At 42.7% G+C, this 16,005-nt stretch overlaps 2 protein-coding genes across 2 annotated transcripts in view; both read right to left on the bottom strand.

The window, feature by feature from the left end:
* nkx2.1 (NK2 homeobox 1) overlaps positions 1-3,899 on the bottom strand; it is an 8,443-nt gene extending 4,544 nt beyond the window's left edge. The window contains exons 1-2 of the mRNA XM_019890430.1: positions 3,033-3,899; positions 142-302 (exon numbers count right to left, since the gene is read on the bottom strand). Of these exons, the coding sequence (XP_019745989.1) occupies positions 142-302; positions 3,033-3,498 (627 nt within the window). The 5' untranslated portion in view covers positions 3,499-3,899. The remainder of the gene's footprint in view (positions 1-141; positions 303-3,032) is intronic.
* A 4,448-nt stretch (positions 3,900-8,347) lies between these two features.
* nkx2.9 (NK2 transcription factor related, locus 9 (Drosophila)) lies at positions 8,348-10,891 on the bottom strand. Its single transcript, XM_019890442.1, has 2 exons — positions 10,544-10,891; positions 8,348-9,312 (listed from the first exon to the last, which is right to left on the bottom strand). The coding sequence occupies exons 1-2, from the start codon at positions 10,746-10,748 to the stop codon at positions 8,684-8,686; spliced, it is 834 nt and encodes a 277-aa protein (XP_019746001.1). The 5' UTR covers positions 10,749-10,891; the 3' UTR covers positions 8,348-8,683.
* Between the last annotated feature and the right edge of the window lie 5,114 nt (positions 10,892-16,005).

Raw genomic sequence — 16,005 nt, 5'->3', positions numbered from 1 at the left:
CTTCATCTTGTAGCGGTGGTTCTGGAACCAGATTTTGACCTGGGTGGGCGTCAGGTGGATCATGCTGGCCAGGTGCTCCCGTTCGGGGGCCGACAGGTACTTCTGCTGCTTGAAGCGGCGCTCCAGCTCGTACACTTGCGCCTGCGAGAAGAGCACGCGCCGCTTGCGGCGAGGCACCGCTGAGCCCAGCGAGCCGTGCACGGCCCCCTTGGCGTGGGCCTCGGCCAAGGAACCCAGGCCGCCCAGGCCGCCCATGGCGCCCATGTTCATGGCCGACGACGAGCCGTGCATGAAGCGGGAGACTGCCGGGGAGGCGCGCGCGCACACACACACACACACACACACACACACACACACACACACACGCACACACAGACACACACATATATAAGTACAAGAGACTCCTTTTATTCAGTGCACAAACTTCACTTCAAGAAGCAAAATTGTATCTAAAAACTATGCACCCAGTCTTCCCTTTTTTTCATCGCAAATTTCTTTGGTCGTCAGTGGAAATACATTCCCAAATGCAGGGGGGAAAAACGTATTGGTAGAGTTCCAAAAATGCATTTGCGTCGTCAGTATATCTTGAACTGAATAGTAAAAAATAATTTCATAAAGCAAAGGAAATTATTTTTTTCAAAAGTCAGTTTTCGTATTAAAAAAAAAAAATACCACAATTTTGTCACGTGCTACCGTGAATTACTCTTCCTTACTCTACTTTTGGTGCCAAAATGGCAGGTGTGTACTTAATATATTCCAGGAAAAAAAAAAGCTTCAAAATTGCATTCACTTGGTCCTTCATGTACACTGGGGAGAAAATAAAACCTTGGTCTGGACTCTGGACGAAATTGTACACTTGATTCAAATGCGTGATTTGCAAGAAGGTTAAAAAATGACGTCATCGCACCACAAATTCGTCACCTGCAAAGATGCCCATGATTCAATTCAACAGTTTTTTTAAGCACACCAACAACACTTTTCGTGCCATTTTTACTGCACGTTTCTGCTATTGAATGAGAATTTAAAAATAATCATCACCATCAAGTTATGTGCTGCTCATTTGGTGCGCTGAAAGAATATGAGAACCGCCACGGAGTAGCACCCAAAAAGTGGTTCCCTGAAAGCTAGAGACAGGGGCGTACATCTTGAGGTGGGGAAGGGACTTTCACTACCCCCCCCCATCACATATGAGTAGCAAAAAAAAAAAAGAATAAAATAAAAATGCCAATTCACTATCGTTGCCATTTGCAAACAAAATGTAAAGTTTGCAAAATATTGGTCAGCCCCGCCCCCCCTGTTCATTTTGAACTCATTTTGAAACCACTTTCACATTAAACTGAAACTCAAAGCACTGATGATCTGCTCCTTTTTGTCCGCTCTATAGACTTTTGTTCAAAATTTTTACTGTACATAAGACCTGTCTTATTTTCTATTTACAAATTTTCTTTCTTCATATTGCTATTCTAAAGTCTTGTTTTCCTCATTGTAAATCCTAAACGAAGTCATTATTTGCTGCTTCTAGTTATGGATAATCCATGATCATAACACATCAGTTTTTATTTTTGTTTTCAAAGTTTACATGGTAAAATACTGCCGTTACTTGGACGAGCAAGAATCTGTCACAAAATCAGTATGAAGGCACCGAGCTATTTTCTATTTTGACGTGCTAAAAAAAAATTAAATAAAGTTTGAACTGTGTTTTTTTTTCTTGTAACTTGGTTGAAATGTTGGCTGCCAATATTCATAAAAATAGAGGAGTCAACTATTTTTATTAAATGATTTCATTTAGTAAAACGAAGAATGTGATGTTCTTGGATGCTGCAAATATGTTGTCACAGTTTAAAAAATGTATTTTTTAAATCGTAAAAATATCGTATTGATGTTATATTATTAATGGCAATACATTGTCCGGTATTTATTTTTTTTAATTAATATTTTCAATGTATGTTCCAATTTTGAAATGACAAAAATGTCATTTTGTGCCGTTTTAAATGGCAAGGTCTTATTTTCGAGTTTTCGACAGTGCAATTTAGTCATTTATCATTTGAAAATGAAAACTAAATGTTCCCTTCTTTCTTTTCAATTTTCAAATTATTAAATTCTGCCAATATTTATCAATATAAGTGTTATTACTTAAAACTAAACGTCCACGTGTAAAACGCGTCGACGTGAAATAGTAAAAAGGGGGGTGATGTTTTGCTGGGATGGCTGTCAACAATTACAAAAAAAAAAACTGTTCCTCTCGATATTTTTTTCAATTTCAAGATTAAAAATGCTTTGTATTATTTCGTGACAAGAAGGATCAACGCACGCATATGGAATGGAGGGGGGGAGACATGTCGAAGGTACTCATGATAATTCTCTATTCTGAAATAATAAAAATGTAGTCAAAAATCAAAAATGTCTCGATATAAAATATGTTAGTTTGAAAAGGGAAAAAGCGTAGCATAGTCTGTTTTTTTATATTTTAAATAAAAATGCTATTTTGAATTTGAATATGGTTGTTTACGTTGTAAAACGTGCAACATGTCGACTTCTAAGTTTAAAAAAGTAAGCGTAAATGAAAAAAAAAGTTTTTGTTTCTTTAAATTGGAAAAACAGGAGCATTTTTTTTTTCATTTCACCACGTAAAAGTTCGGAATGCTTTATTTTTTTATATCATAAAAAAAAATGTCCTGGGTAATAACATTTGATGGTGGGGAGGGTGAATGTGGTAAAAAATATATTTTAACGATTAAAATACTTTTTATTTTTTATTTTATAGTTTTGAAGGGGGAATAGCATATTTTATTTTTACATTTTCAATCATAAAAACTATGATTATTTTCTCTTTTTTTTTGGCAGGAGGAAAATTAAAAAAAGTGTGCCTACATTATGTTCGTTGTTGCCGTCAAGACGTCCTTGAAATTTGTTCCCGCGAGCGTGCACGCGCGCGAGTTTGTGCGTGTGTGTGCGCGCGTGTGTGTGTGTGTGTGTGTGTGTGTGTGTGTGTGTGTGTGTGTGTGTGTGTGTGTGTGTGTGTGTGTACTCACTTGTGGAGAAGCGCGGATCGGCGGCGGGGTTGGCCGGGTACCATCCGGTGGCGGCGGCCGCCCTGACGCCGTCCTGGTAGGGCGCCAGCTCGCCGGCCACGTTGCCGTTGCAGTAGCCGCCCACCGCGCTGACCGCGGCGGCGCTCATGTGGTACGACGCCGCCGCACCCCCAACGCCCCCGCCGCCGCTACCGCCGGAGTTGGGTCCCATGTGGTGGTGGTGATGCTGCTGATGGTGGTGGTGATGGTGGTGGTGTTGCTGCTGCATGGCCGAGTGGGACCCCTGAAGCTGCCGGTAGCCCCCCAAGTTGCTGGGGGCCGCCGCCGCTGCGCCTCCTCCGCCGGCGGCGGCGGCGGCGGCTTCCATGGCAGCGGCGGCGGCGGCCGCTTTCTTGTAGCTCTCCTCCAGCGGACTCAGGATGTCGGACACGGAAAAGGGGGTCGTATGCTTGGGGCTCATCGACATTATTTGTCCTGGGCTGGGCTGTCTCCTGTTCCTCTTGTTCTTCTCTCTCCTGTTTTCTTTTTTTTTTTTTTTTTTAATAATAATAAATGTCCCTCTTCTCGTAGTTGTGGCAAGTGCTCCTGGTCGTTGCTAATTGGCTGGCGTGGGAGCTGTCCGTGGCTGGCTCCGGAGGTCCACGCAGCGCGCGTTTAAGGCGGAGGAGGGAGAGGGGGTGGAGGGGAGGAGGGGGCGGGGTCTGCGGTGACGTCAGCTCGCACTTGATTAACTGCACTGACTGCTGAGGGCCTCTTGATGAGCGTCGCGAAAGCGGCCAGTGGGCTATCTGGCGTCGACGTCTTCGTTCTTCGTCTTCGGCAGGACTTGAGAGGAGAACACACTCGCTCCTCAAAGTCGCTTTGTTTTGAATACCCCCCCCCCTCCCCCGCGCCCACTCCATGAGTGTTCGTGCCCTCGCAGGCCCACCGTGTTTGTTTGTTTGCGGACACGTGCGCGTGTGACAGTGAGTCCGGCGATGAAATTGGGAAATCAAGTGGACAGTTGCCCCCTCCTACCCTCACACACACACACACACACACACACACACACACACACACACACGGACACAAAATAGAGTGGTGAATGTGCTCCATTTGATTTCCAAATAAAATCATCTGGATCCAGATCCATTCTTGAAGACGACTATGACTCCACTTCAAAATGTGTGTCTGCCTCCAGATGATTTTGTTTCGTGAAAACACTTAACAAAATAAAATGGAGTAAGATTCAACAGACTCCATTTTTCTTCAGTGTACTCTAAAAATCAATTTTCCGGACAATTTTTCAAAAAATTTGAAAAACAATACGCTGTCATCTTGGAATATTTTTTTATGTTAAATAACACAACATGCTACCATTTATTTTCACCATATGAAATACATTATTGAAACATATATCTCTTCAGCATAACTTTAATTTGAAAATGCAACGCATATTTTGTAATGTCGTTCTTTTATGACGTGTAGCAATCAACGAACATTTTTACGATTCAAATATAGAAATGACCTGATTTATCATTTAAAACAGAAAATAGTCTTACAATATAAAATCCATTTTTATTTTAAAATCGACAATGTATTCTCAACATAAAACAACACATTTGTTGATTTAAAAATATGTCGTGGTATAAAATACATTGTTATCGTTTATAGTCTGCAAATGTATTTATACGATAAACATCGTTTTCTATTTGTAAATGACTTATAATCTTGAAAAAAAAAAGTCGATTTAATTTCAAAAAGGTGCAAATTGACTCGGTTTTTTTTTTCCTCATTTGAACTACAAACACCAAAGAAAAATTAGAAACTGTGAACATTGAATTGTAATAATATTTGTAATATGTTTTGGGGGGATTTATCAATAATGACCCTGAGTGTGATTTTCTCAACAAAAATAAACAGGTCAAATTTCCTCGTTGCGTCACACGCGGGCCAGTGTGCAAAAACATGTGTGGTAAGCTTGCGCCCCCTCACGGAGAAAAGCACTACTGCAGGCCGCTGACGTTGAGCACTGGCAAAAGCAGTGTTTGGGCGCCATCTGGTGGACATAGTATTACAATGCTACACAAGTGAAAACCTTTCATTCTATTTTTTTTTCTTTTTTTGCTTTCTTACTACAGTATCAGCTTGAACTGCAAGAGTATATCAATCTCCCTGCTTCTCTTCGGCTCTCCAGTAACATTTTCATGACACGGTTTGAAGCATGACAGACTCTACGTATAAAAAATATATATTTTTACACAAGTAATTTTGTCCTCACAAGGATCGTAGGGGGTGCTGGAGCCTATCCCAGCTGTCTTCGGGCAGTAGGCGGGGGACACCCTGAACCGGTTGTCAGCCAATCGCAGGGCACACAGAGACAAACAACCCTCCGCGCTCACACTCACACATTGGGACAATTTCGAGTGCTCAATCAGCCTGCCATACATGTTTTTGGAATGTGGGAGGAAACCGGAGTACCCGGAGAAAACCCACGCAGGCCCGGAGAGAATATGAAAACTCCACTCAGGGAGGCCGGAGCACTATGAGGTCAACGCACTAACCACTGGATCACCACAAGTAGTTTTAACTGCAACAAAATCAAATTCTCCCTGGATCTCGTCGACACTAAATTTCCATGTCAAAGCTTGGAGGAAGGCAGTCTTCGCATATTAAACTTTTGACAGCTTTTTTTTTTTTTTTACCGCTCCACAAAATATTGTAACTGAATCTCACCATCCCAGGTTCTCCTCGGCTTTCAGATCACAATTTTTTTGTGACACAGCATGAAGCAAACCAGCCTCTACCTAACAAATGAACACTTTTGACGATTTTTTTTTTTTTTACTTCTCTACAAGGCGTTTGAACCGAAACAAAATTATCCCTGGTTCTCATCGGCCCTCGAGTAACATTTCCATGACGCATGCTTGAAGCAAGCCAACCTCGATATAACAAGTTAACCCGTTGTTGATTTTTTTTTTTTTTTTTTAATTCTGCTACCCAACAAGTAATTATCGCTGTAACGGTATCTCTACCGTTGGTTCTCTTCGGCTACCGAGTGACACGATATCCACTAACTCCTCCAACTTCCTAGCATCCCGGCCAGTTAACTGGTGTGAAACGAGCGAGTCAAAAGCAGGACGGGATGAGCTGGCCGCCGCCAATTCTTGGGGGCAACTTTAAGACACCAATGGCAACCCCTCAAAGCTGCTCTTTGTCCGCCCCCCGCAAAAGCCCCCATCGTGCTCACACCCACAACGGCATTGTGGCCTCCGTGCTCATAAATTGCTCGCAAGGGCTGATTAAACATCAGGCAAATTGAAACACTAAACATTTTGTCTCGCTCCCTTGCGGACCCCCACCTCGGGAAGAAAAAGTGGCGGTGGGGGGGGACAATGGTCCATTCAGGGGTGGGGGAGACAAAAAGATCCCCCCCCTCCCCTCCATATGTGATGCAAGGTGGCCCTGGCGAGGGCCACAAAGGACCAGGTGACAAGGACGATAGGCTGCGGGGTCACAGGACGAGCAAACAACATTACTGGGGGGGCGGGAAAACACGAGACCACCCGACCCCCTCCCCGTCTGCACCCCGCGCAACACCGCCATCCAGCATTAACACCCACATGACTTTAAACACTCATTACGCGGTGCTTCCCTCGCAGTCTCTCGGTGATGAAAAATACACTTGTTCTCCGTATTGCTCCTCTCCGCCTCTCGCGTAGTGTTTTAGCGTCGCGGATTAAAATGGCGGTCTCGCGAAAAAGACTTTCCAGTCTACTCAAGATGGAAAAGACATGTAAGTTGAGGGGTTCGTTGTTTCCGAATGGATGGCTCGACTTTACGAACGTCAAAAGGAGAGATGGAATCATTTGAATGCAGTTTTATTGAAATGGAAAAAAAAAGACGACAGCACCAGAGCACGTTCGAGAAGACAACTCCTTTTCCGGCTACTAAAACACTTCCTGTTTCCTTCAGCCAATCAGATGCTCTCAACATAAACATGTTGAAAAAAATTATTAAAGAGAATATAATTGAGGTAACTTTAACATCAAAGACAATACTGTAATGTTCAAACATAAAATGATAATAAAATTAACAATTTAACAAAAGCTTACAAATTTTATTTCAAATAAAACAATGTTTTCTACATATCCCAGAGTTCTCCTCGGCTCTCGGGTAACATTTGGGCAAGAAGTTTCCAGACGCCCCGCCCCCCAACCCACCCCCAAAAAGAACAAGATTTTACTTTAAATACGACACATCTCATTCTATTCAACCCGCGCTTCTTTCCGGAACTCGAGTCAAATGTTAGCATAGCAGATAAAAGGAAGGAAATCATTGAAAAGAGTTAAAAAATAATTGCGAGCTTATATATGTCGTGGGCCACACTCGTGGGCCTCGAGTTTGACATCGGTGCACTAGACGCTTATGAAAGTATTTATCCATCCAACTAACCGTTACCGCGAGCGGGGAATTCATTTTAATCCAACCGCTGGTTCTTTTCGGCGTTCGAGCAAAATTTGAGTCACGCTGCTTTCAACGAAGTCAACTTTCTCCAGACTTTGAAGCCTTTGCAAGTCTTTTCAAAGTGGCAAGAGAATGACTCGAGTTGAAAGGAAGTGTTCGAGGCTCAGACACAAACAGGGTGCCTCGCCAACTCCTCATTCGATGAAGTTCTCCCTTTTCCCTTAAATTAAAAAAAGTGTTTGCACAGTTTTTAAGCTGCATAATGAGTTTTTTTTAACATCAGAAAAGCCTCTCAGGAGACCACATTGAAGGCTATTAAACCATTTTGAGGGGGGGGGGGTTAACCAATCGTGATATTTTGATTTCATTAATCCTCGTTACAGCATGTTCTGTGGTGCCCCCCCCAAAAAAAAAACACAATGAAAGGGCTAAGCGGTAATTTTGTATGCAAAAAAAAAAAATGTTGAGCTTTGACACTAATTGAGGATGGAGCAATTCGTATTGGTGCCAAGCATCACACTGAAAATTAAGGACATTAATTATTTGGTGACACAATTAAGTTGGTGAACTCAAAATTTCCAGTCAATAAAGTTTTAAGTTGGTGAATTCAACAAAAGAGTTGAAGTTGATGTGAAAATGAGCTTTCCCGCATTTTCAACAACAACAAAAATACGACTTGACAAGTTTAATTTTCCTCCAGCGTAAAATCAGAAGTTAAAAAACACTCCGAAAATTGTTTTGGAGCAAAAATCTTGCTTTGTTGTTCCAACAGTTTTAGCTCCAATAAATACAAGTCGGCTGTGTGTGTGTGTGTGTGTGTGTGTGTGTGTGTGTGTGTGTGCGTGTGTGTGTGTGTGTGTGTGTTTAACAGCATATACAAATGGTTTATTTATGCATTCCTTTACAAGAGGAATAATGGAACCTTTTATGGAACATTTTGCTTCAGGAAGACGTTTTCCCTTTAAACATCCATTCTATAATATTGATGGCTAATTTGCATAATACTGAGCATCATTCAGCAAACGAAATAACATACATATAGCACCAGATAGTAAAAAAAAGAAAGATCTACAGGCTACCACAGTTACAAAAATGTGAACAGCATTTAAAATAAACAAAATTAAGTAGCGGAAATACGCCGAAAGAAAATGTGCAAAGAGATCTCCCATCATCTATAAGTTGCGTTTGTTCGGAGTTGGTTCCTGTCACTTGAACGAAGCAAAATGGACCGGGTCGCCCCACAAGTCCGCCCAGGCGACCCTGGAGGCCGCGGGGCTTTCCAAGTGCTGATGGCGCGGAGGCAGAGCCACGGCTGCGGGCGGATGGAGGCCCGGTAGGCCCGGGTAGGCGCCCAGGGGCCAGCGGAGCGTCCTCGGGGAGGCTCCCGAGCAGTCCAGCACGCATGAGGCGGCGCGGAAGGGTTTCCCGTCGCCGAGCAGCAGCGGCACCAGCAGCCTGCGTAGCAGCGGCGGCGGGGGCGCCGGCGGCGGCGGAGGCTGCATCTCCTGCGGGTCGTGCGCCGCCCCCCGCCCCCTCTTCGTCTTGTAGCGGTGGTTCTGGAACCAGATCTTCACCTGGGTGGGCGTCAGGCTGAGCAGGCGGGCCACCTGCTCTCGCTCGGGGCCCGACAGGTAGCGCTGCTGGCGGAAGCGGCGCTCCAGCGCCAGCGTCTGTGCCTTGGAGAACAACACGCGACGCTTCTTGCTCTTCTGCTTCTTGGCTGCTTCCGCCGCCGTCAACCCTGCCGGGGCGCACCGAGGATCGGCGTCCGGCGACGGCTCGTCCGGCTTGGTGGAGTCCGGCGACGCCTCCAGGCTGCTGCCCTCATCCCAGGCTGCGGCGAGGTGGGAAAGGGGAAGGGGGGTGACACAAGTCAGCTTTTCGTGAATAAGTTTACTCACTGAAAGTTGTGATTTTATTTTTTTAATGGCATTCATTCCAAGAAATTAATTTTGTCATTCAGAGGTCCAACAGTGATAAATAAGCAAACCAAGATCTGCTTTTAAAAATATCAAAAAATTAATTCACCGTGAATGGGCAAAAAGCTTATTTTGTATGCAAAAAAAAAAGTTGAGTTTTGACACTAATTTTAACCCCCCCCCCCCATTCCAATTCCAAATCCCTTTTTGGGGGTTAAAAAACACACTATTAAAACTTCTGGGTGAAAAATGTACAAAGTATCCCAAACCTTTTTTGGGTACAAAACAACCCAGAAATTTGAGACGAAACATCTCAAGTCTCAGCAGAAAAATTGACCCCAATGCAGGCCGGTCCAATTTCTGAGCAAAATTTGATAATTTTTGACCCAGTAGTTTTGAAGGTAGAGCAAGTCGTGTTGTTGCCAAGCATCACACTGAAAATAAGGGACATTGAAAAAAATATATATAAATTGGTGAACTCAAAATTTCAAGTCTAAAAAAATAGTCAAACAAAGTTTAAAAAATATTAACATGACAGTTGTTTATGTTAATAAATTGTCTAATTGCAGATATTTTTGTAAAAAAACAACAAAAATATATTTTTAAATAGCATTTATCGAGCCAGGAAATTTTTATTTTGAAAAAAAAATCAATTAAAGATCAATGTTTTATTTTTTACCGATAAACAATTCTGAGACCCCCCCCCAAAAAAAATCGTCATTTTCGAGAAAGATAAAAATCTCTACAATTTCCACAATATCCATTTCGATGGCTGCACTCATCCAATTCTAAGACTCGAGTTGGGCCAAAAATAACCTGCACTTTGGTCAAGTAACGGATCGATTTACTTTTGACTTTAGTTTAACATAATAATGATCACAACAATTCTAATTATGTTGTTGTTGACGATGATGATGATGATGATGATGATTGTGTAATGCAGCTCTCTGGACTGTGCATCACAACATAAGTGATGCCTTGTGCAGGTGATAATCACATGCCTATTTTTATTTTATTTTATTTTTTTACTCTGACTGACGAGAGTCACGGATGAAGGAACTCTGTGATTGCCAAACTTTTCTGCCGCCATCCGTCAGCCTGTCCATCTTTTCATGCATGTCTCCACTCAAAAAAAGATACACTCACACATGCAGGAGCTTGGGTCCGAGTCGAGCATCCAAGAGGAGGAGGAGGAGGAAGACGACGAGATGGCGGAGATGGAGGTGAGGGGGTCCAAGGGCGACCGCGCGGCCGAGAAAGGGGACGAGGACCCGGGCACAGTCTTCGGGTGGCGCTCGGGCAGGTCCAAAATGCTCCGGACGGAGAAGCTGAACTTGGTGGGCGCTGCCATGTGGGCGCACACCCCAAAAAGAAGAAAGTAAAAAAAAAAGAAAAAAAATCCACCTCCACCGTGTGTTTGCTCTGCGCAAATAAATAATTAGGAGAGGGAGGGGAAAAAAAGAGTAAGCACTTGAAGGGATTCCAGCATGTCCACTTGACGGGCTGGTCCAACAGTGTTTACATAAACACATCCTGGGTTTTATATAAGTCCCCCCTCCCCACCTTCCCTGCCGCGCCCCTCTTTATGATGAATGGGGCGGCGGTGGTGTCACTTGGTTGCGGGAGGTGGTGACGAATGAGCGCAGGAAAGCCACAAGTCATCGGGAGACGCGTCGCTCGTCCCAACACGTCACGCTAATTGCCGCCCCCATCAATCACCGTCTTGGGTGGCGAGTGACATCCCCCACACACACACACAATGACCACGCCCCTCGCCACCCTGACATCCCAGTGCCCTCCCCTCCTTGCAGCCCAAACAACGTGTGGAGAATTTGCATATAAAGTGAGCAATTAACGACTTGGTCCAACTAATTTGTGCAAGTTGGTAGCACGCAATGAGGCACTTAAGGATTTGGTTGGACTTGGGGATGAATTTCGGCAGAATGGCGAGAACGGTTTTGGATTATTTGGTGAAATTTTCAGTGCATTGTCTTTGAAGGTGTGCTGTGACGCCACAATGAGGCAGGGCTTTCATTGTGTTTTGGCTCAAAATTTGGCGAATTTGAGCCAACTTTCTGTTGTTCTTAATCAACGTTTTTTTTTTGTTTCAAATTGTCCCAAGTGGCAGTCAGCCATTAAAAAAAGTGACCAAAATTGGATTACGTTTGACCCAGCAGTTTTAAGGGTGTCGGATTAACAAAAATCGTGTCTCAAAATTGGGAGAAAATTTGATTTTGTGTGTGTGTGTGTGTGTGTGTGTGTGTGTGTGTGTGTGTGTGTGTGTGTGTGTGTGTGTGTGTGTGTGTGATTCAACTAAACTGCTAATAAATGGTTCACAAATATTACATTTTTCTTATCTGTCTACCTATATATTGAAACAATGCAGATGTGTCATAGGAACTTTGTAGGATCTGATAAGATGTATTGCATTGCTTTGCTTTAAAAATATTTGGTTAGTTAATATATTGCAATGAATCAAATACGAATATCTTGGTAAAATTAACAATTTTCTATTTGCATAGAATGTTTTAAATACGTTAATATATTGTACAGCATTCGTAAAATAAACCGTTCATTTATTGCAACGAAAGAAATTGACATATACATTGAGTGTTTTAAATAATGCTTAATCTAATCAAATCATTTTAAATCATGATTAAAAATACATCATAAGCCATTTTACATGGGCTTTGAACATTTTATACTTGATATGATTCATTTAAAGTAAATCGTAACATTAAAAATAAAGGGTAACACGTTTATATAAGTCACAATTATCATTATTTTTAAAAACAGCTGATCAATTTCATGTAATGAAAATAAAAATAAACATCCAGCATTCGTACAAAAAAAAAACATTTGACCAATTGACAATTTAAAATCAAATTTAACATTTAAAATAAATAAATTAAAGTGTAAATTCCAAATAAACAAATAAACTCAGAGAACGTGGCCCTCCTGTCCATGTTAAAAAAACAAAAGTGCCCCTTGCGCGCAAAAGTTTGCACACCCCTGGAAAGGGAAAGTCTTCAAGTGACTCCAACCTCGAAGAACGAAATGGGAATTCGCAGCATGTGAAGGCGTGTTTAACACTAATCGCATCACACGTGTAGAAATATCGCTTTGGGGAGGGTTAGGAGGCGTGGTGGTGTGGTGGTGGTGGGGGGAGGGTGCTTTGCGGGGGTCTCCCATTGAGAGCCATGACAACACGGAACAAGCCGGGATTTATCCTGCCAACGTGACGCACATTGTGGCGCTCATTGGGCGTCAATCAAACGCAAAATGGCGACTGCGCGGAACAAATGCTCGACATCTTCCTCCTTTGTAAGCCCTCCACCAAGGCGCGCCCCCCTACACACCCCACACACTCGGCAGGGACGACCACCCAAGAGGGTTTGGGTGGCGGAGCCCACGTGGGCGCGCGCCTGCCTGTATCGATATCGAACAGCGGACGCACACGCACGCGCACACTTTGCGTTGATTGTGTCGTGGTTGAGGCGAGGGATCAAGCTCAAGCGACATGCGGAACCCAACCACACATCATACCATTTCATACAAAAATGCACAGCACACTAGAAAACTGTTGATTCTTGCATCTGAAGGCTGAAATGTGACAAATATGGAAGTATGTCGAATGATGTGGAAAGATACTCAACGATATCGAATGATGTGAAATGATATTGAATGTAATGATTTTGTTTAAAGTGTCATTGAATGAATTGAACATTTTGAATTTGAAATGGGAAGGCTCTGAATCTGTTTAGTTGGAGCTGTCACTTTGGACAAATTGCGATTTTTCAGGTCTGAATTGGAGTGGAGAAAATGATGAATTTTGGTCAGTCGGAATTTTTGGCACGTAAACTGAAAGGTGCTGAATTTTTTGAATTTGAAATGATAACAATGGAAATCTGTTCAATGCGTGACCTAAATTGGGAATATTTTGTGGGCATTTTAATGGTAAAAATGTTTTTTTTTTGTAAAACAATATACTTTACCAAAACCAGTATAGTATAGCAAATTCAAGAGACGTGTAAGCAAGTAACCAACAACCATAAATATGAAAATGTGCATATGACACGCCCCTTTTGAGCAACGTGCCTCGGACGATTGCTAAATTAAAGTACTTTCCATGACTGCTAATAAAATTTGACTGTTGATGTCGGCATTTTTTTTTTTTTTTTGCGTTCCGCTAATTGAAATTGAACAAAGCAGCAAAACGAAACAACAACAACAACAAAAACTAGCACGTATAAGGTATTCTGCCAACAGTAAAAGTTTCGGGGCATTTCATTAAGATTAAAATTAAAAAAGGGGTTTATACCATTTCTTGAATTGAAACGTCATAATTCATGTTTTTCCACGTAAAATGTAATTGTGTTTAAAAATCTCATTGCAATGCATTGTGGGTAATTGCAATGCATTGTGGGTAGCAAACGTTGTTTTTCGTCAGACGAGTCGCCGCAGAAAGCCTGACTGGTCGATTTAGCTGGTTCTCCTGTGGTATATTCCTTTCTGTTCCTTCGAAAGCAATGGATGTAAGTCTGTTTGTGTGTTTAGAAGTATTTAGAAATCTGCGTCGGAGATAGTTTTCCCTCAATTGTTGTCCTTGAAACGTGCTTCCTCGGAGCACTCTGTACAAAGCTGCAATGCCGCTAAGCTAGTGCTAGCGAGCGAATTAGCATACAAAAGTTATGGCGAAAACGCATTGTTTATCGTTGTTTGTCACACTTAGAGCTGCATTTATGTCTGTTGTTTGGCACTAGACGATTTGTGTTGTATTTATGTACAAGAAGTGAATGCATGTTTGAAATGTTCACTCCAGTTTCACTCTGCATTTCAATGAGCTGATGTCACAGGTGTTCACTGTACCCCGTCAAGGCGACCGCAATAGAGGAGCAAGACGCTCAGTTTCCTGGCTCATGAACAAATGAGTTTGGCTTGCTGTTGACCTGCGTTAACATAACCCGGAGTATCTAACAGGTAGCGATAACAGTTACATACGGCGTGTATGATGTGTTTGCTCAAAGACCGCCGTTTGCTTCCTTCTTTATAAGTGTCAAATTTCCCAACAATCGTGAAAGCAACGTCGGGCGCCTTTTGGAGGCCTTGCGACCTGCGCGTTGCTTCCTTCCATTGTGTGGACCTTTGCTGCCCTCTACAGGACGCTTGCGTGCACTGTCAGCAGCACCTGTGACTCACATTTTGTCACCTTATGCTTACCGCCGGGTGGCGCTGCAGCATCTCGATGGGGCCCAGCCCCTAAAAGTGCATGCACGTGCTCGCGCGCACACACACACACGCACACACGCACGCACACACACAAACACGCACACAGCGCAGTTTGACATTATTATGCATGGTAATAACATTAATTATTGTGTCACATTATTTACAGAGAACATCTGAAAAGACGTCTGTGAAAGCGTCAATCGAAAGTCAGCATTATTATTTGGTAGAGGCACATTTTATATTCTCGGGTGGTGGGGGGGCTGGTGGTTGTCACTGTCTAATTCTCCTGCTACACTATTACGACCAAGCAAAATCAACAACTCCTTTTTGTTTTTGCCACTCCCTTTCAAGCATAAGTGGAAACTCATTGATTTGAAGCATGTTGGTCTATTTTTTTGGGAGGGGGCATTGTCGTAAACAAACGATGTCATAGCTTATCTCTTCTGCATTGTTCCACTGGCGAATGCCAGTGCCTGAAATAACTGGATGGATGAATGAAGAATGAATTGAAAGGAAATATAGAGAAATAACTAATGACGATTACAAAACAAAAATCCAAATATAACTCAAATACATTTTCGAAATAGCTTTAAAAATTGGATTAAAAAAATGTCCGATCTGTTTCACCTTTGTTAATTGATATATATATATATTTATTTATTTATAAAAATTGTAAACAAGTCATCCTGGAGCAAGCGCCAACATTGAGTGTGTGCCCACGTGTAGTGACGTCACTTGGTGTGCCTTCAAGCTGTGACACGGAGGCCCAACATGGCTGAAAAGGGGGTTTGAATGCTGCTGTTCAGGTGAGCACGATTTATTTATTTATTTTGATTGGTGGGGGGGGGGCGAACAAGAATCACGGAAACATGATATGCAGGCTACTTTTGAAATGACGTTTTAGGGTATTTCCTCTCATAATGCAGCAATGAAATTGGTAAAAAAAAAACGTCTGTTGGATTTACATCTTTAAAAAAAAAGTACGAACACTAAAATCGGGGTTCATCAACAGTAAGAGGTTATTTTGTGTAATATTCGAGCGGGTGAAACGCGTGGTGTCGACGTGCCCAACTCGCTTATAAACTTTTCTTAAAAGGGGGGGGGGGAATCCAACAGTTGTGTTTTCAGTCGATGACGATCATTCCATTTTTAAGACGATTCCTCTTCTGATCGCACCAATCTCATCGTAAGACTGATTTGTCATTTTGAGAACGCTGATCGTCATGAGGCACACGTGGTGCTGCACCGATCGATTTTGTTGCGATATATCTTACACCGGTGGACATTTAGTGGAGCGTTCACACGTATAAAGCTGCTTACTGGCTTATTCGGGAGGGATAAAATTATTCTTAAGACCCCCACCCCACACACACGCATAT

This window comes from Hippocampus comes, unplaced genomic scaffold, assembly GCF_001891065.2.
Source record: "Hippocampus comes isolate QL1 unplaced genomic scaffold, H_comes_QL1_v1.1 scaffold168, whole genome shotgun sequence".
NCBI lineage: Eukaryota > Metazoa > Chordata > Actinopteri > Syngnathiformes > Syngnathidae > Hippocampus > Hippocampus comes.
Note: the sequence above shows the minus strand (reverse complement) of the source record. Positions and strands in the feature narration are given on the sequence as shown.